The following is a 23,266-nucleotide window of genomic DNA, read 5'->3' on the forward strand; positions in this document are numbered from 1 at the left end:
AAAAAACAAACAAAAAAACACGCATCCGTGATCTTTCTTCCGACAAAAAATACAAAATTCAACATTTTTCAGATAGGAGCTTGAAACTTCCGCAGTAGGGTTTTCTGATACGCTGAATTCGATGGGGTTTCATTAAAGTTATATGACTTTTTGGGGATGTTTCCCCCTTTTTTCAAAAATAAGGCAAATTTTCTCAGGCGCGTAACTTTGGATGGGTAAAACTAAACTTAATGAAACTTATATATTTGAAATCAGCATAAAAATTTGATTCTATTGATGTATCTATTAGTATCAATTCCGCTTTTTAGAGTTTCGGTTACTATCGAGACGGGTCGCTCCTTACTTACAGTTCGTTACCACGAACTGTTTGAAAACAGAAAAGATATGCAATATTATTTTTTTTCCATGGAAAAGATTATGTCAGTAAAAAACGAACAGAAATAGCATGAAAAACTTTTTCCACAAAACAAGTTTTTCAAAGGAAAGTAAAGAGCTCCAGGCTCAAGAATAAACAAAAATAAAGTCAAATAATCTTCCAAGCTTGAAGCTACTACAAATCACTATCAATAAATAAATGAAACTCAAAACGAATAGAAATTTCAATAAATAGTGGAGTCAACTCAAAACGAGCAAAAATAAACATGAATAGGGCTGATAACCCCCATGTCTTCTCAAGACCAAACACAATTTGCTCTTTAATGAAAAAAAACAAAACAAAAACCACATGACCGTGGATTGTCAGTTTAATTGACATATGACATATACTGATATTTCTTCCTTAAGGTTTTGATAATCTTTATTTATGAAAGTAAGAAAGGTAAAAACATTTTAAAAGGATTTTGTTTTCAGTAAAGCGCAAATGAGATCGGAAATGTGGAAAGGGGGAGAGGTAAAGAGTGAGGCTTTTAATGAATTCAGGCGCAGAAGGAGCTTGAGAAGCTGTTTTGGCCTCAGGTGTCTTGGTAGGGGTGTGTTTTGTTAAACGAGGAATAGAATACGAACCCCCCCCCTCCCCCCAGCACCAACCAAGAACATCTACAGCTATGTCTGCGAAGGTTTTATTGAAAAAAGGATATGGTAAATGTTCTTAAAGCCAGGATATATGGTCTTGGGCCTCCCATGTACCATTTTTGCAAAAATCATTTGAAATTTCTGCGAAAAATTTCATTCCTGCCTATCTATAACTATATTACTATGTATAAATATATATAACTATGTATATATATATATATATATATATATATATATATATATATATATATATATATATATATATACATATATATATACATATATATATATATATATTATATATATATATATATGTATATAAATAAATATATATATATATATATATATATATATATATATATATATATAAATATATATTTATTTATATATATATATATATATATATATATATATATATATATATATATATATATATATATATATATATATATATATATATATATATATATATATATATATATATATATAAATATATATATATATATATATAAATATATATATATATATATATATATAAATATATATTTATTTATATATATATATATATATTTTTTTTTTTTTTTTTATTTTTATTATTATTTTTATTATTATTATTATTTTTATTATTATATATATATATATATATATATATATATATATATATATATATATATATTATTATTATATATATATATATATGTATATAAATAATATATATATATATATAAGTAAATATATATATATATATATATATATATATATATTATATTATATATATATATATATATATATATATATATATATATATATATATATATATATATATATATATATATATATATATATATATATATATATATATATATATATATATATATATATATATATATAAATATATATATATATATATATATATATATATATATATATATATATATATATATATATATATATATATATATATATATATATATATATATATATATATATATATATATATATATATATATATATATATATATATATATATATATATATATATATATATATATATATATATAACTATATATAGCTATATCGATTGGTGGTATCTTTGAAATCGAACAAATTCTCCATTCTGATTTTTAATTGATAAAAAGATAATTGCTATAACAGCCCTGGATTACAAACAATTAATCTAAATCTATTTTTCTGTTCAGGTTTCAAATCTTAGTCGTATTGCTTGTAGTACCCATACTATAAACGACTATTCTGAACGAGAAACTAAAATATACGCTCAAAATTAACTTGTTTTTAATATTTTATTAAGTAAACTTTCATAAAAATACTCAAATCAAAATATATACTTCGAAACATTTATTTCAAAACAATAGAATCGTTCCTCCCACTTGTTGATCTTCTTCCTCAGAAACAACAGGAGGAGGGTCACGCAAAATATTTCTGAATTTCACAAGTGGCATATTTACAATATGACAAACAGCACCCCCAAGGATGAGCCAGTATGAATAATCCAATCTTGAGCAGCCTGACAGGTCAAAGTCACTATCTAACGATTCACTTATCATTGGATCTTGTGATAGGTAAACAATCAGTTGAGCTCCCCATAATGCAAGTGGAAATATACACAGGAAAACTGAAAAAAACACAGAGTAATGACAAACAATATAAAACAATAAAAGCAATAAAAAAAAACATAAAGTAAAACATCGTAACTTTATTTTGAGCTGAGAAGCTAAAAACGAGCTAAGAAGCTGTTGCACCACCAAAGTGGCTAAAGCTGATAGAGACAAATATTCTACTCCTTCACATGGGTACCAATTCAGAAACTTGTAAGGAGGAGGGTATTTTTGGATTTAAAAAGATGAAAATACAACCCCACCTCACGCCCACCGTTTTTCAAAACACATCCAATCAAAACTTTGGGATAGACATTTTGTGCAACGTAGTTGAAAGTTCTGAAAATTAAGTCTTTGAGAATGACAACCCCTCCCCCCTTCAGCCCTCACGGCAAGGGTTGTAAGTTATGCCCTGGAGCTATATAAGGTTCTTATAAAAAGCGTTATCATAGAAACTTCAAAAAAGGCTCTTTTGATCGGAAATTGAAAGGGTCAGTGCCCTTTTTGATAGTCGAAAATGATTGGACCGCAACTAGCCCCCCTCTCACGCCCACCATTTCCCCAAACAAATCCAATCAAAATTTTGAGATAGCCAGTTTCTTCAACGTAGTTGAAAATTCTGGAAATTTTGTTTTTGAGGATGACAACCCGCCCACAGCCCTCAGGATAAGGGTTGTAGATTATGCCATGGGGGTATATAAGGTTTTTATAGAAAGGGTTGTCGTAGAAACTTCAAAAAGGGCTCATTCTATTAGAAATTCAAAGGGATATTACTCTTTTTAATATTCGAAAGTTATTGGAGGGAAACTAACCCCTTTCTCACTCCCACCATTTCCCAAAACACGTCCAAACAAAACCTTGAGATAGATACCTTGTTCAACGTAGTTGAAATTTCTGAAAATTAAGTATTTGAGAATGACAGCTCACATCCACCATTTCCCCCAACATATCCAATCCAAATTTTGAGATAACCATTTTGTTCAACGTAGTTGAAAGTTCTGGAAGTTATGTCTCTGAGGATGACAAACTTCCATACCCCTCAGGGCAAGGGTTCTAAGTTATGCCCTGGATGCATATAAGGTTTTTATAGATAGTGGTCTCGTAAAAACTTCAAAAACGGCTCATTCAATTGGAAATTGAAATGCTTAGTGCTATTTTTAATAGTCGAAAGTAATTGGAGGGTAACTAATCCCCCTCTCACATCCATCATTTCTCCAAGCACATCCAATCAAAATTTTGAGATAGCAATTTTCTTCAATGTAGTTGAAAGATCTCGAAAATATGTCTTTGAGGAGGACACTTCTCCCATAGCCCTCAGGGCAAGGGTTGTAAGTTATGCCTTTGGGGCATATAAGGTATTTATAGAAATCGTTATCGTAGAACCTTCAAAAAGGGCTCAATCAATTTGAAATTCAAAGAGCTACTGCACTTTTTAATAGTCGAAAGTGATTGGAGGGCAACTAACCCCCCTCTCACGCCCACCGTTTTTCAAAACACATTCAATCAAAACTTTGAGATAGACATTTTGTTCAACGTAGTCAAAAGTTCTGAAAATTAAGTCTTTGAGAATGAAAAAGAAACTTAAGTAAGGGCTCATGCGATTGGAAATTGAAAGGGCTAGAGCTCTTTATAAAAGTTGAAAGTGATTGGAGGGCAACTAACCCTTTCTCACGCCCAGCATTTCCCCAAACACATCCAATAAAAATTTTGAGATAGCCAGTTTTTTCAGCGTAGTTGAAAGTTCTGGAAATTAGATCTTTGGGGATGAGATCCCTCCGCCATAGCCCTCAGGACAAGGGTCGCAAGTTATGCCCTTGGGGCATATAATACTTTTTATAGAAAGCGTTGTCGTAAAAAATTCAAAAAGGGCTCATTCCATTGGAAATCGAGAGGGCTATTGCCCTTTTTAATAGTCGGAAGTAATCAGAGGGAGAATCCCCCCCCCAACCCCCGTAATTTCCCCAAAAATTTCCGATCAACATTTTGATATGGCCATTTTGTTCAACGTAGTTGAAAGGTCTGGAAATTAATCTCTTTGAGGATGATAAATCTCCCCCCATAGCCCTCAGGTCAAGAGTTGCAAGTTATGCCCTTGGGGCATATAACGTTTTTATAGAAAGTTTTTTCGTAGAAGCTTCAAAAAGGGCTCATTTAATTGGAAATTGAGAGGACTAGTGCCTTCCTTATTAGTCGAAAGTGATCAGAAGGCAAATACCCCCCCACGCCCATCATTTCTCCAAACACTTCCAATCAAAAGTTCGAGATAGTCATTTTGTTCAACGTATTTGAAAGGTCAGAAAATTATATCTTTGAAGGTAACAAATCCCCCCAGTCCTCAGGGAAAGGTTTGTAAGTTATGCCACTAGGGGAATATAAGGTTTTTATAGAAAGCATGGTCGTATAAACTTTGGAGGGGGGTTCATTGGATTGTGGTCAGACGCTCTAGTGCTCTTTTTGAGAGTCAAAGTGATCGGAGGGAAGCTACCCCCTTCCCCCCCCCCCACACACACACATACACACAAACAAACACATCGTATTGTCCCGAAATACATCTAATAGAAATTTTGAGATAGCTATTCTATTCAAAATAGTCTAAATATCATATATCAAGGATTGTGGGGTTGAAACAAACCCCAGAGATTAGTGGCAAAGGTTATAAGTTATGCTCAGGCGGTATTTAAGATTTTTGTAACCATTGGATGGTTATTTAACTTTAGAAGAGGCTCAGTCTTTTTCACTGAAAAAGACTATGTCAATATAAAACGAATATATATTAATTAAAAAAATTTTCCACAAAATAAGTTTTTCAAAAAAATTAAAGAACTCCATTAAACCAAAAATGAACAAGAATAGAATCAAATAATCTACCAAGTATACAACTACCCCAAATCAATATCAATAAATAAATGAAACCCAAAACAAACAGAAATTAAAATAAGTAACATATTCAAACTCAAAAACGAACAGAAATTAATATGAGTAGGGTTCTAAAACCCTATGCTTTCTAAAAGCCGAAATATAATAAAAAAATTTTTAAATGTTTTCATTTTTATAACTTTAAGAAATCAAAAATTAATTAACATTTTAAGGAATAAATATCAGCATATGTATATTAAACTGACAATGCATATTTTTTTCATTAAATTCATTTGAATTTTTTTCAGTAAAGTAAAAATTATATTCTGGCCTTTAGATAGCATTGGGTTTTAGAACCCTACTCATATTAATTTTTGTTTGTTTTGAGTTAATAAACAGAGTTTCGTTTGAGTTAATAAAAAATAGTTCGTTTGAGTTAATAAATATGGATTTAATAAACAGGTCCGTATCAATACCAACCCAAGTCAACTCACTAAAGACCTTTTTCCACTGTCCTAAAGGTTAGAGGTAGTTGTTACAAACAATTTCTGTTAGTTTATAGAAACACAACTGCTAATTAGCAAAAGTTTGTTTGTTATTAACAACTACGGTAACATCTTTGTGTTTTATCAATCACCGACACAGGTCCAACTAGGACCTTAGTCTCTCAATAGAACAGATCCAACATGGACCTTAGTCTCTATCTGCGAGGTAAGGCAATTAAGGTAATAACTAAACTTAATAAGTAAAGAACTAAAAACAGCATTTTATTTAAAACAGCATTTCAATCTTCATGATAAGTATAAAATGCACGACGAAACTGTCAGACAGAAATATCATCCACAAGTATTTTTGAGACGAAAATTTAAAACTTTAAATTATTTTTGATTTTATGCCAAAATTTCCTATTTTCCAAATTCCAATGTTTTGTCACATAATCTCAAAATCGTGTGTGGATTCTTATCAAATTTTGCCAAAAAAATCGATCGAATTCTGTTCCAATAACATTGAGAATTGCTAAAAAAAATTCCCCTAAAAATTGTTATAAATTTTTCTATAGCTTACAAAAACAGAATTGTTAATGAAATTTTATTAACATTCTTTTTGTTTCGGACGTAGAAAGACTTGTGAGGGCTAGAGAGACGTAGCACTTACATTCCTTATTTTAGAAGTGTATACGTGTGAATGCTAAGATGGTTTTTCACTCAGAAGATAACGCATTCTTTCTAAATTATTTAAAATTTCTAAAACATGGATAAGCCATCAAGTGGAATATTAAGTGAGATGGTAAGTCAGTCCACAGAATTGAAAATATTCAAACGTACTAAAAAAATTCTCAAACTTGAAAGTCAGCCTCAGAAACCATTCAAAATGAGCATTAACTAGAAATAAATCCTAGTTCAAAAGCAAAGATTAATATGCATAAATTGAATAGATTTTTTACTTACAAGACATATATAAAGTATTTTTTTCGAAGAAAAGGTTACCACGAGTCGACATAGGCCGAACTTTCATAAGAATAAAAAAAGAAAATACTATGTTAAAAAATATTCAAGCTAATAGTAATTAGTGACACATATAAACGGTTCAAAGGTCAAATAAAAATATCAAATAAAAATGTCAAGAAACAAATACAAGTGTCAAAGGTCAATAAAAATGCAAAAATAGAGGAAAAAAGGATATGGTTAAAAAACAAGGTCAATTTAGCCTTAAACAATGCTAAGTCTTTACGGATCGGTATTACATGGATCGTTATTCTAAGATCAGCTTACTTGAGGCACCATTCCAAATGTAAAGTCCCCTAGGGCCAACAATGGTCAAGATTGGGTTTCCTAGTGCATTGTAGACAGTAAATCCGAAAGTAACCAGTGACATCACAATGGCAAATGCCAAAAACATAACTGTGCTTAACCACAATTCATAGCTTACTAAATCCACTTTGTCTGATGTACCATTGACTGCTTTTCCAGTAAATTTTGCATCTCCGGTAAGACGCGATGCATAAAGGGGCCCTAAAATTCAAAAAATATTTAGTTCTGGCACAACTATTGTAACTGAATAAATAGATGTTTTTTTAAAACTTGTACCACAATCCCAAGTTATTATTGCAATTATTTTAGTTGATTTAGTTTTAAATAACTTCAATTTTCAAATTTTGCTGTTTTGATGTACTTATTGTAACCAGATTTCCTCAAAATCTGATTTAGATCTGATAACCTATTTTGTCCAAATCTTGTGACAAAATAATACTGAAAGATTCCCCTTCCACCCTCAAGACATATACAATAAACAAGAGGTTGGATCAGAAATTAATCCAAAAAGAGAACCTTCCATAGTGATTATTGCAATTATGTATTTGAAGGCGCAGTGGGATCGATATTTTCTTGGTAATACGAGACTGAGTTCAATCTCATCTGCAACAACCCACCGGGCCTGAAATATTGATTCCGGGGATGTAATTAGGCAAAAGCCTCCACAATAGTCTAAGCAAGAGGAGAGAATATTAGAAGCTACACTGATGACAGTGGTCAAATATGGCTCTGAAGCATGGGCACTCCGAAAAGCGGATGAAGATTTGCTAGATGTTTTCAGAGAAATTGCTTAAGGATTGTTCTGGGTACCCGGCTGACTGACCGTATTTCAAACAATAGGCTATACGAAAAATGTGGTTCAATACCGCTCTCTAGAGCTATAATGAAAGAAAGGTTGAGGTGGCTAGGGCACGTTGTGCGGATGAAGGATGACGCATTGCCGAAGATTGTTCTTTTCGGCCAACCGTTTAGGGCTAAACGGAGAGCAGGTCGTCCTCGTCTAGGGTGGGAGGACGTCATAAAAAAAAATTTAAAGGAAATGGGAACTTCATGGGTGGGCGTAAAAAGGGAGGTTCTGAATAGATTGGGATGGAGGAGGAGCGTGCGTAGCTGTGTTTGCCTCAGGCGGCTTTGTGCTGCGGTGAGTTGTTAGTAGTAGTAGTAGTAATAAGGAACATGAAGTTCGATCTTAGCAGCAGCAACCCGACGCCGCTCTTGGAATATGACTTGAGTGACGAGATTATACAGAAGTGTCACCATAATAATCGAAACAAGAAGAAAAACCGTCATAAAGATATAATAACCAATTACTAAAATACCTTTACGGCTTGTTTACGTAAAATTAATCCAGGATAAAGCTAAACAAACTTAATAGGGCATTAGAGACGCTGTTTAGACCAAACTATCCTGTGCATAGGTCTGAAACCATCCTGCAGGAATTTTACCTTTTTAAAGCAGCATGAAATTCTTACGTGAGAGAGACTGGACTTTCGTATAGAAAGTTATCAGAGCGAACACTATAGTGTTGCATATAGGCTAAAAGGCTACAATGTTTTATTGTTTTTTCTTTTCCAGAGACACTTCATATGGAAGGGTTGGAGCTTCGAATTCGGAGGGGGCTCATTCGATTGGAAATGGTAAGTTCTAGTGCCCTTTTTAAGAGTCAAAAGTCGGAAGGTAACTAATCATAGGCAGCGCAATAGCGCTGTCTAAGTAGAGAACGATGTTGGCACAATGTATTATTTTTTTCTTTAGAGCTGGGCACTTCGTATCAAAAGAGTTGCCGTAGAAACTTCGAAAAAGGCTCATTCGATTGGAAATTCGAAGGGTTTGTCCCCTGTTTAATAGTCAAAAGTGATTGGAGGAAAACTAACATACCTCTCACATCCACCATTTCCCTCAACATATCCAATCAAAATTTTGTGATAGCCATTTTGTTTGACGTAGTTTAAAGGTCGGAAAATTATGTCTTTGAGGATGATACTGCCCCCACACCCTTCAGGGAAAGGGTTGTAAGTTATGCCCTGTTGGCATATAAGGTTTTTGTAGAAAGCGTTGTCATAGAAACTTCAAAAAGCTTCATTCGATTGGAAATTTAAAGGGCTAGTGCTTTTTTAATAGTCGAAAGTGATTGGAGGGGAACTAACCCCCCTCTCACGCCCGCCATTTGCCCAAACACATCCAATCAAAACTTTGAGACAGCCATTTTGTTCAACGTAATTGAAATTTCTGGAAATTAGGTCTTTGAGGATGACAGCCCCCTCGTAGCCCTCAGGGCACGGGTAGTGAGTTATGCCCAGTGGGCATATAAGGATTTTACTGCAAATGTTGTTGTAGAAACTTCATAAAGGGCTCATTCCATTGGAAATTGAAAGGGCTAGTGCCCTTGTTAATAGTCGAAAGTGATTGGAGGGCAACTAGCCCCCCTCTCACGCCCACCATTTCTCCAAACACTTCCAATCAAAATTTTGAGATTGCCATTTTGTTTAATGTAGTTGAAAGTTTTGGAAATTAGGAATTTGAGGATGACAACCCCCCACAGCCTTCAGGGCAATGGTTGTAAGTTATACCCTGGGGGCATATAAAGTTTGTATAGAAAGGGTGGTCGTAGAAACTTTGGAGGGGGCTCATTGGATTGGTCATCAGAAGTTCTAGTACCCTATATAAGATTAAAAGGGATCAAAGGTCAGATACCCCCCCACATACCTCGTATTTTCCTGAAATAAATCTAATGGAAATTTTGAAATGGCAATTTGCTGTCGTAGAAACTTCTAAAAAAGGCAAAATTCGATTGGAAATGGAAAGGGCTAGTGTCCATTTAAATAGCCGAAAGTTACTGGACGACAACTAGTCCCCCTCCCATGCTCACCATTTCCCCAAAACATCCAATTAAAATTTTGAGATAGCCATTTTGTTCAACGTAGTAGAAAGGTCTGGAAATTATGTATTTGAGGAAGACAAGATTGACAACTCTCCTACAGCCCTCAGGGCAAGGGTTATAAGTTATGTCCCGGTGGCAAATAAGGTTTATATAGAAAGGGTGATCGTATAAAGTTTGAAGGGGGCTTATTTGATTACTAATCAGAAGATCTATTGCCCTGTACATCTAGAGAACTCAATGAATAGCTAGGCGGATGCTGAACTAAATCAAAAGGAACTATGATTGTGTAGATTGTCAATAGAATAATAAAGCAATATCATATTAACGGCTTACATTATTAAGTTAGACCTTTTACGATAACTTACGACAGATTTGGAACTAGCCAGAAGACACTATGTGTATACTTTTGATACTGCTTCTCCGATTTTCTGTGCTTACTGAAACTTAAGGGCATTAAGTTGAAATGTTTAAGGGGAGTTTCAATTAAACCAAAAAAAAACTATACACATGCAAGCATTAAAAGGGCATATAAGCACTGACTTGTTATGATAGAGCAGCACCAACTTTCTATGATCATATATTCTGTATGTTAAGACCGGGAAAAACGTAGAGTAGGCACATTGCTCTTTGCTAAGTCTAAGCTCGTGAATAAACTTTGATAAAAAAAACCAATTAATTTCTCATAGTCTCTTATTCAAGACTATTTTGAGACAAAATGTCACAATCTAAAACACCAACTTTTAGATTTGGGGCTACAGTTTGAAGCCTATTAGATGATGACTTGCATTTATATGTAGAAAAAGAGAAAATTGAGGAAGAGCTTACTATTCTCTGAACCCTGATCACAGTTTTCTCCTGTATTAATGCCGGCAATAGCATTTTGCAAAACTTTCAATCTACCTTCTTCAGTAGCTGCACAGCTGTACATGCATTCTTTCACTCCTTCGTCACAGATAACTAAAAGAGAAAATTTAAAGTTAAAATCTAATTAAAATGACTCGAAACGCTAGCCCATATGTCTGATTGAAAGCAAAACTTAATGAATTCCTACTAGAAAATTGCTTTTAAAAAAACTCTCCTGAATTCCTATCTAAAAGGAAACAACTTTTAGCATAATTGTGCAAGTGCGTGTGTGGGAATTTTTATTTTATTAGTTGCTTGTACAACAAGTCGATTCCCAAATTATAAGCATCCCTCTACAGAAAAAGTATTTAAAAATTTTTCAGCTGTAATTATTCTATTCCACAGCTTGTGAATTAAAATTTACCTTCTTCCTTTTTTAAGTTTTAGCTCAGTTTTGTTGCAAATTTGGCCGGCTGGAAAAAACTAAAGTTTAAACTCTAATCTGAAACAAAAGAAAAAAACAAATACTTTCCGTTGCAACCAAACTCTCGGCTAACCCAACCCCGCATAATTCAATCCTTAAATTAGGTTAGGTTGAATTTCCTAAACAAGGTCAAAATTAAAACGATTTAAGTCGCATGGGGTTGAGTTGAATCGGACTCAACCCCATTGAGTGTCTGTTCGGATCCTGTACAGTAAGCTCCAAAAGGCTAGATTCTTGTTGTTGTTCTTTTTTTCTTTTTCTATTTTGTTTAGCACTGAGGACGACTTGGCGGAGGTCCTTGTCGAAATATTTGCTTGTTTTTTGTTGTCATACTTTACCACTGGCTGACAAAATCCTCGTTTTCTCACCCTTTTTTGGTTTTATTTTTCATTTATTATTTCTCTTCCTCTCTTAGCTTCATACGTTAAATTGGACGATTTGCACGGGGGTTGAGTTAAATGAATATTGAGTTAAATAAGGGTTGAATCACATGGGGTTCGCGCTGAATGAGTTGAGTTCAATGGAGAGTTGCAAGCGGGTTGAGCTAAACGGGGGTCGTTTGAACGAGGGTTCAGTTGAATGAGTGATCTGCCGAATGGTTTGAGGGGAATGGGATTACAATTAAACAGGAGTTATGTTACAAACACACCATTTTCCAACTAAATATTCATGTGGATACTAACATAGTACACTTTTCATTGGGTGACATGATTTCCAGCAGTCAACGCGAAATTACATACCCATCAGTGCGTAGCTTCAAAGTTGTTTAATACTTTCTAGCTAGGACAAGTTAAGGACATTGGATCCTGGATTCACACAAACATTACACTTCTTAACCATTACCCGCGTTTCCCAAGTTTTTCAACCGGAATGCTTTAAAACTCTATCACAATAAGCACCATGGTTACCCTAGGTTTACATATATGTTAACTTATGTACCCTTATGTTCCATAAATGTTTCCTTGTCATAGCAATATAGTTGACAATTTTAGCAGCTTTGTCAAGAAATTAACTGAGTTTAAAAAGTTCAGCTTTTATCCAGAAACCCGGAAACTAGTTGCCTAGGAGGATTATGCTCATAAAGTACCAGAAACAGTAAAAATAAACCCGATTTTTTGAACTGACTTCTTAAGAACTTCTACAGTCACGATTTATATTTCAAAAAGTTAGGAAAAATCGAAAATTCTATTTCTAAAGAAAAAATCTCGACGTGCATTTATATAGTTCTTTTTAACAGCAAGTACCAAATTAAAAGAACAAAGTTGGACCAAAAATTATCAAAAACTAGTGAAAAATCATAAAACAGTGAACAATAAAACCTTATTGTTTGAACTGGTTAGGTAGAGACTTACAGGACTATTTATATTTCAACAAGTTAGGAAAACCTGGAATTCAATTTTCAATGAAAAAATACCTCCACGTGCAGTCATACAGCTGGTCAGCATGCCAAACACTTTTTAAAAAAAGTTAAAAGTCCAGGCTAGTACACAAACTTATTTTATTCTTCAAATTTTTTTTTTCATTTCTAGCTTGTTCCTTATAAGCTTGACTATAATTTTTCTATTTCTTGTTCAGGTCTAAAAACTGTGACTAATTTTCCTTCAATAATTTCGAAGGAAATACTATTACGTACTCCGTATGTACGGCGTATATATGTCTAAATTAAATATTAGAAATCCAACTTTTAGTAAAAAAGATTCCTAAATGCATTTACAAACTTTTCGCTTCTAGCGGGTGTCAAATTTAAGAAAAAAAATCAGTGAACCTTTAAAGTAACTAAGTAAGTACTTAGTTGCCACATGAACACCCCAGTTTCATCTTCAAAAATGAAGCTATAAAGAGAGTCGACGAGCTTCGTCTACTGGGGATTCATTTCTCCACCGATCTCTCTTGGAACAACCACCTTGATCGGGTGAGAATCTCCTGCGCAAGAAAGCTGGGAGTTACTCTTCGCTGCAAAAACCTTCTTCCATCAAGCTCGATCATACAAGTCTTGCATCAGACCCATAGCTGAATATGGATGCCCGCTAGTTGCTGGTGCTCCGAAAACGCTGTTGGCACCACTTCAGAAGATCCAGAATAGGGCAAATAGAGTGGGCTGCGCCTCTACACAAGAATTGCTCCAGCCTCTAAATGAAAGGTTTGATGTAGCGTCGATGGCTGTTTTATACAAGTAGCCTACATGAATTCACCTCCCTCAGACGAGCTCTCTCGAATTGTGCCCCCCTTTGTCCAGCCGACAAGGCAGACACGAAGGCACACAGCTCGGTCCAATTATCTAAAGGAGGATACGCCGAAAACCGAATACTTGAGGAACAGCTTCATCCGGCGTTGCACTTCTATCTGGAACGATCCTTCTGGGGATATTATCCCTGCAAATCCCTCTTTTGACACCTTCAAAAGAAGGCTCAATAGACATTTAAAACCTCGAGGCCATTGAAAGAGGTAAATGAATAGCGGCATATCAGATACTTTGAAATACCCGGCGCCGTGAATATTGGAATAAAAAAAAAGTAAGAAAAGTAAGCAAGAAACGTATATAAGATATTAGGAAGATGTGGCCTATCTTTGAAGGTGCTGGGAATAAAATATTGTTAATGATTTTTACGGCCAAAAGCGTTGTCAAATTTAGCGAACAAGTTTTGCTTACTTATTTTGACGGTTCAACTGGCAACACTGACGAAAATATGCTACTATTTTAAAATATTCAAATAGCAAAAAAAATAGTTAAAAACGCGGTTTTCAGGAATGAGTAGATATTCAGGAGGGCAAGAACTATTTTATTTGAATGTATTCTGCGCTTTATAGTTTTTATGGTTCGGGTCTTAGACTGGGTAGCCAGGCTAAACTAAAAATTAGTTAGTACCTAGTTCTGTGACCAAACTATAAACAGTTAGCAGAATATACGCACATATACTTATTTACTCTAAAATGTATTTGCTAACGAGGTTCTTACACAGAAGTTTTTTTTATCCTTGTGCAGAAGATCCTAACATAACTGCTTCTGTCACAACTGCTATTGTCACGTTTCTACTATTAATCAATAAATACAACTAATTGGTAAGTTAGTAAAAGATGAATTGGTAGAACTTATTAGCCACTACTACCACTATTAATATGTATAAAATCTTATTCAATAAAAAAAAGAACAGAAATGTTCTCCATGAAAATTAAGTAACGAATTTAAGCAGACACTCTAGCCTTTTTTTTGGGCGGGGGAGGGTTGAGAATCGACAGTAACACTCTTATTTGGATTAATTCATGTTTATTTTAATTTCCCTTCCTTTATCATTGCAGTTTACGTTCTTTTATTTTTTTTCCCCTTCGTTCATGGTAATTTCTGATTATTTTAGGTGTGAGTTCTTATACAAGCTATTTCTGGTCGTTTCTATATATATATATATAAATATATATATATATATATATATATATATATATATATATATATATATATATATATATATATATATATATATATATATATATATATATATATATATATATATATATATATTTTTATATATATATATATATATATATATATATATATATATATATATATATATATATATATATATATATATATATATATATATATATATATATATATATATATATATATATATATATATATATATATATATATATATATATTTGTATATTGAGTTTTTAGACTCGCTTCCAATTTAACTTCGTCCAAAATAATGTGAAAAATAGAGGAGCACAAGCATTCTACAGTTGAAAGTATCCTCACAGAGCTAGCTTTGGGAAAACTTTCGATTAAATAAGTATTCAGTAAAAGACATGCTTTATGAATGATGATGAATTAGAAGAATCGTTCCTCTCCAAGGGCACAAGTTCTTTCCCATTCTTGGCCTTCTTGAAATCTTTACCACCTATCAAATGTTAGTGTCTCCTGAGGGAAAATATTATAAACCTCCTCAAATGGGACCTAGCTATTATATTTATCCTCCTTCAAACAGTTCGTGGTAACGAACTGTAAGTAAGGAGTGACCCGGCTCAATGGTAACCGAAACTGTAGAAAACGGAATTTTGATACCAATAGATACATCAAAAGACTCAAATTTCAATACTGATTTCAAATATATAGGTTTTATCAACTTTAGTCTTACTTATCAAAAGTTAAGAGCCTGAAAAAATTTGGCTGATTTTCGAAAAAAGGTGGAAAACCCCCCTAAAAGTTATAGAACCTTAATGAAAATCCCACCATCATATTCCGCGTATCAGAGAAACCTACTATAGAGGTTTCAAGCTCCTATCTACAAAAATGTGGAATTTTGCATTTTTTGCCAGAAGAAAGATTACGGATGCGTGTTTATTTGTTTGTTGTTTTTTTTCCCAGGGGTGGTCGTATCGACCCAGTGGTCCTAGAAAATCGTGGGAGGGCTCATTTGAACGAAAATAAAAAGTTCTAGTGCTATTTTTAATTTACCAAAAAAATGGAGGGCAACTATGCCCCCTCCCACGCTCATTTTTTTCCCAAAGTCACCCGATCAAAATTTTGAGATAGCCGTTTTGTTCAGCATGGTCGAAAATATGATAACTATGTCTTTTAAGATAACTTAATCTCCCGAAGTCCCCGGGGGGAGGACTGAAAGTAATGTACTTTACCCAATGTTAACCTATCGTATTGGTTATTGGGAAATATACAGACGTTTTCAGGGGGGATTTTTCCTGGTAGTGATGGTGGGTGGGGGGGGTTGGGGGCTATGGGGGAGGATCTTTTCATGAAGGAGGTTTTCACGGGGGAAGGGACATTGCTATTAAGGGGGTGCCGGATTTCCCAGCATTGTTCAAAAAAAGATCAGAAATTATATATTAAAACAAAACAAGTTTTTCAACTGAAAGTAAGGAGCAACATCAAAACTTAAAACGAACAGAAAACATTACGTATATGATTGGGTTCACCCCCTACTCAATACCTCACTCTTTAAGCCAAAGATTATTTAGTACTATATTTAGTATTTAGTACTAATTAACGGCATTTGCGATTAAGGGGTCATTTTTAAAGAATTGGAACAAAATTCGAACTTTAGCTTAAAGAGCAAGGTATTGACTAGGGGGCGAACCCTCTAATACACGTATTAAAAATATATGAATATAGAAGTTCGTTACGTAAGTTAATTCGTAAGTTACGTATATTTATTACTAATAAAAACGTTCGTAAATAAAATTAAACATTTTACGAGAAAGCCATTTTACCAAATAAAAGTAAAATTAATATTCAAATTTTGTTTTAATGATTCATGTACGGTGAGCCAATATCAAAACCTGTATTAATTTAAAAACGTTCAAAAATTAAATAAAAAAAACAAGTTTTTTTTTTTAACTGAAAGTAAGGAGCGACGTTAAAACTTAAAACGAGCATAAATTATTCCGTATATGAAAGGGGACGTCCCCTCCTCAATGTCCCGAGCTTTACGCTAACTCTTGACTTTCTCACAACTCCATTTTTTTAGCAATAAAAACTTTTGCGTAAAGAGCAAGGCCTTGAGTAGGGGACAGCCTCTTTCACATAAGGAATAAGTTGTGTTAGTTTTAAGTTTTAACGTCGTTCCTTACTTTCCGTTAAAAAAAACTTGTTTTTTTATTTAAATCTATACTGAGGATCAGGATAAAAACTAAAATTTCAAAAGCACGATGAGGGGGATGTTCAACCCCCTCAGGGGTTGAACCCCTGAGATATGGCCTTCTTGGGAGGAGATTTTAATCTCGAGTTTTTACTTGTGGAGGGTGGAAAGGTAGATCAAAACACGCTATGTGGATTCAGGTCATCTAAGTAATATATCTATGATGGCTGTGCAGCCTGAAGGATTGGAGGGCTAGTTGCCCTCCAATCACTTTCGACTATTAAAAAGGGCACTACCCCTTTGAATTTCCAATCGAATAAGCCTTTTTAGAAGTTTCTACGACAACACCTTCTATAAGAACCTTATATGCCCCCAGGGCATAACTTAAAACCTTGCCCTTGTGGGGGAGTGTCCCCCTCAAAAACATATTTTCTATCTGGAAATCATCTACGCTGAACAAAATGGCTCTCTCCAAATTTTGATTGGATGTGTTTAGGGAAATGACGGGCCTGGAGGGGGGGGGGGTAAGTTCGTTTTAAGTTTGGTCTTTTCTTGGAAACACATATTTAGCTTTTTCGAATTTAAACGACTTTAAAAGTCTATAATAAACTTATTGATAGCAGCTTCAACCAAATAGGAAGCGTTTTGGAATGTAGACTACAATTTAAATTTCTAGGAATTCATTTATTTTAATCCTACTTTATCTGAATTTTCGTTACGATAGCAGAAAACGTGAGAAGTCTTAATCATACAACGAACACATGATTGCTTCATGTCCAAAGACTATATTATTCTCCAGAAATAATGACGCTTTATTACAAAAAACAAAACAAAAAGACACACATAAAAACGGCTTTTATCTTTCAATGCACTAAAAAGTGAAAGCTGAAAATTTGTTTTTCCTACTAATCAAAAAGTTCGTAGTAACGAACTGTAAGCAAGTAGTGACTCGTGCTAATCATAACACAAACTCTTAAAAAATGAGTTTCAATAACAATATATACACTAAATTAATCAGACCTTTTCATTGTGATTCCAACTATGAACAATGCAGTAAGTTTAAAGCTACACACCAAAACGTCCAAGCCTAGGACAAATTGGCTGATTTTTGAAAAGGGGAGACACCCCCAAAAGGAAAAGTGATTTTGACGAAATTTACGGCATCAAGGTCAGCACATCAGAGCTCAATCGTAGATTTTTCATTCCAATATATATAAAATTGCGAATGTTTATTTTTCCAAGAAGGCTGATCACGGACACATGTTTGTTTGTTTTCTTTTTTTTCGGGGTGCTTGTATTCAGCCAATGATGCTAGAGGGCAAATTCAAATATCACTAGAGGGCACATTCAAACAAAAATCGAAATTTGTGTTACCGTTTTTAAGTTGAAAGAAATTGTGCAGCAAAGTGGCATTTTCAGCTATGGTGTGGCACGAAACAACGATTTTGGCCCAAACAGGGCCATAAATCTATCAAGTATAAATTCTGAGATACTCAACCAATTTAAAATTAATTTCTTAAACCACATTGGCGTGGCATAGTATAAGAAAAGGAAACGATCAAAAATGAGGTTTTTAAGGCCAAACGAAAATGCTGAATAAACAAACAAAACGGATATTTCGAGAGGACAACCGCCTCTCTTCTTCAGCGCGAAATGAAATAATATATTCAAGGAGAGTGCCGAAGAAAAGAAACAACAAAAACAAACGCGGAAAGTCAATTTGAAAAGAACCAAAAAACCAACGAAAAAACAAAAATTTAAAAAGATAAATAAAAATTCAATAAGAGCCAAAAATTATAAGAATTAAAACCAAATACCTAACAACCATAAAAGCGAGCCATTCGCCAGTATCCGTCGATGGCAGTTCATATTTTTTGGGATTTTGTGCAAATCGTGGATATTGGTGAATGACTCGCTTTTATGGTTGTTAGGTATTTAGTTTTAATTCTTATAATTTTTGGCTTTTATTGAGTTCACCTTCGACACTTATCTTGCATTTCGACTCCTAAACCAGCAATTGGTTACTAGTTAATCACCCCTTCAATCCCCGTTTTTTAAATTCAGTATTAACATTCACATAATAATGTTTTGGGAATGATAATCATCCTGCAAAACCGCAAGTCATCAAATATAAATCAGACGGAGGGGACCTAAGATTTCAAAATTAAATTTTAGGGTCTTCATTTCTACGGTTTTCAAGGTGAATTCCTCGTATCCTTTTCGTATCCATCCCTGCCCATATTTTTCGTAGTCCTCGTATACATCCCTAAATCTTTTTTGTAGTGATGCCCACAGTAGAATCCTGTAGAGGGGACAATAAGAGGGAACACAAAGGGGACAATAATGTCCCCCTCTGGAAAAATAAGAATAAAATAAAATGTATATAAACAGGAAAATTATAAACATTCCCCATTAAAATTTTGGTAAAAACAAGGCTTCTGGTACCAACTGCCTCCGCCTTGTGAAATTTACTGAAAACATAAATGAATCCCCTCTCCCGCCTCTCTCTCTTTTGTTCCAGTAAGCATAATAATGCAATTCTGTATTATACGCAGATAATATATAATATATTATTGCAATAAGAGGGGTGCCATCGCCTTGCAGCATTAATATTACATGCTTAGTCCAAAAATATTTCTGAGAATGAAGGAAGATTAGATATTAATTTTTATCCCCGTCCTCTCAGCCTCCTTACAAGGCTGTATACAGAATTTTTTTTCGGGGGAGGGGGTAGAATAAATAGTTATAAAAAATGCTTCAAAAATGTGTATATGTATTTTTGTTACGCACTGTAAAAATTTTTTTTTAGATTCAACAGAAATTGTGTGTAATGTTTATCAACAGGAAAATTGGAATTTCAACAGCTTAAAGTGAATATTAGAGACCATTTTGGAATTCAATTATCATTATTGAATACCCAATCTGTTGAGAAACAAAAATGTTGGATTCACATACCCGAATTGAATTTTCAAACAAAACATGTTGGATTTTTTGATCCTTATTAGATTTCCATCTCGTTTGTTGGATTTCCTGTTCATTAATTGGATTCCCATTACAATCGTTGTTCAATTTATTAGGCCTACACTCTTGTTGAACATTAAACTAGGATGTTCTAACAGCTGCCAGGAATGGTCCTAAATGACAAGTTTCAGATACAAACCAGAACAGTTCTTTCTCCTGCTCAGGGACAGACTTTTCCACTAAGCATGAAGTTTCGTGGAATCGTGGGTTTCCATCGAAACCCAGTAATCATACTACAGATATAATACCGTAAAGTTTGATATTAACATTTAATAAGTCCGATCTTGTTGTTTATTTAAAAAAGGCCGAAAAAGATTGTTTCTCTTTTATTAATACACTGTAACTATTTCATAAGCCATAAGTGATTAAATATTCATTTGATATTCTTCCATTGCTCCAAAATATTAATTATAAGCGACCCTCCAAGATAAAATTCACCAGTAAGTTGACAAAAATACATTTACATCCTTCCCAGGCTCGTCCAACACTGTAAAAAAAAAATTGTTTGGTGCCCAAAAAAATTCTTGGTAAGATTAACGACAAAATTGGAATTTCAACAGCTGAAGTACAATATTAGAGAATATTCTGGAATGCCGTGATCTTTATGGAATATCCAATCTGTTGACAAACAACAATGTTGAATTCACACACCCAAATTAATTTTTCAAACACAACATATTGGATCTTAGGATCCTTATTGGATTACATATTCTCTAATTGTAATTCCATGACTATCGTTGTTCAGTTTATTAGGCCTACAATATTGTTAAACAATGTGCTAGTTAAATGTTCAAATAGCTGCCAAGAATCGTCCTCGATGACCAGTTTCAGATATAAGTCCGAACAGATCCTTCTCCTGCTCAGAGGCCTACTTTTTCACTAATCATGAAGTTCAGTGGAATTGTCGGTTTCCAGTGAAATCAGTAGGTCCACTTGGCCGGATTTTGCAGGACAAACCAGATTTTCGAGCCCCTTGCCAGGAAAAAAATTATTTCCAAGAATCAGGAAATTTAATCAGGGATCCGCACGAAAGAAATATTGATACTTCAGGTTTTGGGTGATCAGCAACCCAATCTGATGTAATCGATCATGCTGAATACGAAAAGCAACGTTATGTAGTCGACAAGGAGGTGCATCATACCCATTTCTTCAAACTCCCTGAAAATCCACCATGCGTGTTGGAAAAGTCCCCAACGTGATTCGCCAAGGACTAGGTACTTATTGCAATGAGCAGCTTATCGAGATTTTGAAGAAAATCCCCTTTACAGTGATGATAGATAAAACCACAGATGTTTGTTTTATACAGAACCAGCTTGCAGTGGCAGTTGTGAGGTGTGGGGAAAGGCTTGATATGCGGGCTGACCTCTTAGATCTCATAGAGTTTGCTGCTGGAAGATGAAAACTCTGTTTTTAGCTGGATTACAGCTCAGTATTCATGGGTCACCTGCGTAAAATGTAATAGCCACACGATTCATCTTGTAGCCTCTTACACTTGCAAGCACCTACTCAAGCAGCTAGAGGATCTTTGCAGATCCATTTATACTCATTTTAGTGTCAATGCCAAATGCCGGTCTGACCTGGAGCAGTTCCAAACTTTTACGCAGACAGACATGCGCAGCATCTTAGTACCTGGCCAAACCAAATGGCTGTCCCTAAAGATGCGTGTAGATAGGATGTTGAAACAATGGAAGGCTCTAGCGTTGTATTTTGAGCTAGTATCTCTAGAAGACCCGACGTATGCTAATGATCGCGCCCTTCTAGCTTTGAAAAACTCTTTAATCTGTATCCAAATCGAATTTCAAAGTTATGTACTTGAACTCTTTTGCAGCTTCAACTTACTCAACACAGAGTTAAAAAGTGCTTTTCCACAAGATCAAACCGGAGGTTGAGACTTTTCTCAAAACACTGGCGATGAACTTTATGAAACCCAGCTACGTCCGCAGAGCGGGAACGGTCGTCCTTGAATTGAATTCTCTGCTAGAAGACGAATATTTACCCCTGTGTGAAACTTACCTTGGTGTTGCAGCTCATGAAAGTCTCGAAACTTTGCAATCGAACGATCTTACACGACCTTCACAGTCGTCGGTACTACTGATATACGAAGCAGCTAGGAAATTCTATGTTGAAGCCATACTTCAGATAAAAAGGCGATTTGTTTTGAATCAGAAATGTTTTTGCTAGCTGAACTCGTAGATCCAGAAAATACCATGGACTCGTCAGCCACTCAGCTCTTGATGCTCTTGCTGAAAAAATACAAGATGCCCGGTTGGAACGCCAAGCAAATTGTTCAGGAATGGAGGGTGATGCAGGTAACTAGGACCGACAAAGGTGACATTATTGACCTTTGGATGAGTGTGTTGGTGGTTAGAACGCCAGCTGGGGAACCTCGGTTTGGGAATGTTCTATCGGTGGTTAAGTATTTACTCAGTTTGCTCTTCTTTGACGCTGTTTTTGATAGATTTTTAAGCGTCATGACGAACGTGAAAACAGAAAAGTGAAACAAGCTGAAAATTGCAAGGCTAAGAGCCATTTTACCGTCAAAAATTGGCATCAAACTTGCCGAAAAGAACTCGAGTTTGTTGTGCTTGTATAGACGGCTTCTTGATAAAATAAAAAATGTGAAATGAAATGCTACAGTTGACGAATGTGATCGAATAAATTAGTCTTAGATTGCAGTCGATAGATAAAGAAAACTAATATGGAAAACTCAGCTCAAAATTGGCTCAAAAATACGAGTCACGGAGAGGAACCGTCGCCATCCTATCCTCCATTGTTGCACAGCGAAAAACCGTGGGAGATGTGGCATGTGGTGATTAGTGTGAAATTTCATCTTGTTCGACTTACTTTATCTATGGTGCAGTCTTGAAGTGCTGATGTGTCTGAGCCGGTTTGCTCGAAGCCTCTTGTTTTGTTTTTTTTTCTACTGGTCCTCTCATATCTGATATGTTTTATTTGTCCGACAATGTTTGGGTCTTTTTTGTATGAAGATTTGAAAAGTAAAAGATTTGCAAACGCAACGTCTGAGGTAGTTCGAGGTTGTTGCGAATTGCAGATTTTCATCAAGGAGGCACACTTGTGCCTCTTTAAAGAGGCGACCCACCACAATGTTAAGCGATTTCCGGTCCTAGCGGTCGCAGAGAGACGGCGGTGAT

General features: G+C 34.5%; 1 protein-coding gene across 1 annotated transcript in view; it reads right to left on the minus strand.

The window, feature by feature from the left end:
* Window positions 1-2,299: 2,299 nt before the first annotated feature.
* Window positions 2,300-23,266, minus strand: part of LOC148951650 (clarin-3-like) — a 32,895-nt gene continuing 11,928 nt past the window's right edge. The window contains exons 2-4 of the mRNA XM_089090410.1: window positions 11,001-11,132; window positions 7,256-7,495; window positions 2,300-2,644 (exon numbers count right to left, since the gene is read on the minus strand). Of these exons, the coding sequence (XP_088946536.1) occupies window positions 2,373-2,644; window positions 7,256-7,495; window positions 11,001-11,132 (644 nt within the window). The 3' untranslated portion in view covers window positions 2,300-2,372. The remainder of the gene's footprint in view (window positions 2,645-7,255; window positions 7,496-11,000; window positions 11,133-23,266) is intronic.

Source organism: Artemia sp. Qi Xiang Cuo, chromosome 6 (assembly GCF_049724085.1).
Source record: "Artemia sp. Qi Xiang Cuo chromosome 6, ASM4972408v1, whole genome shotgun sequence".
In the NCBI taxonomy this organism is placed as follows: domain Eukaryota; kingdom Metazoa; phylum Arthropoda; class Branchiopoda; order Anostraca; family Artemiidae; genus Artemia; species Artemia sp. Qi Xiang Cuo.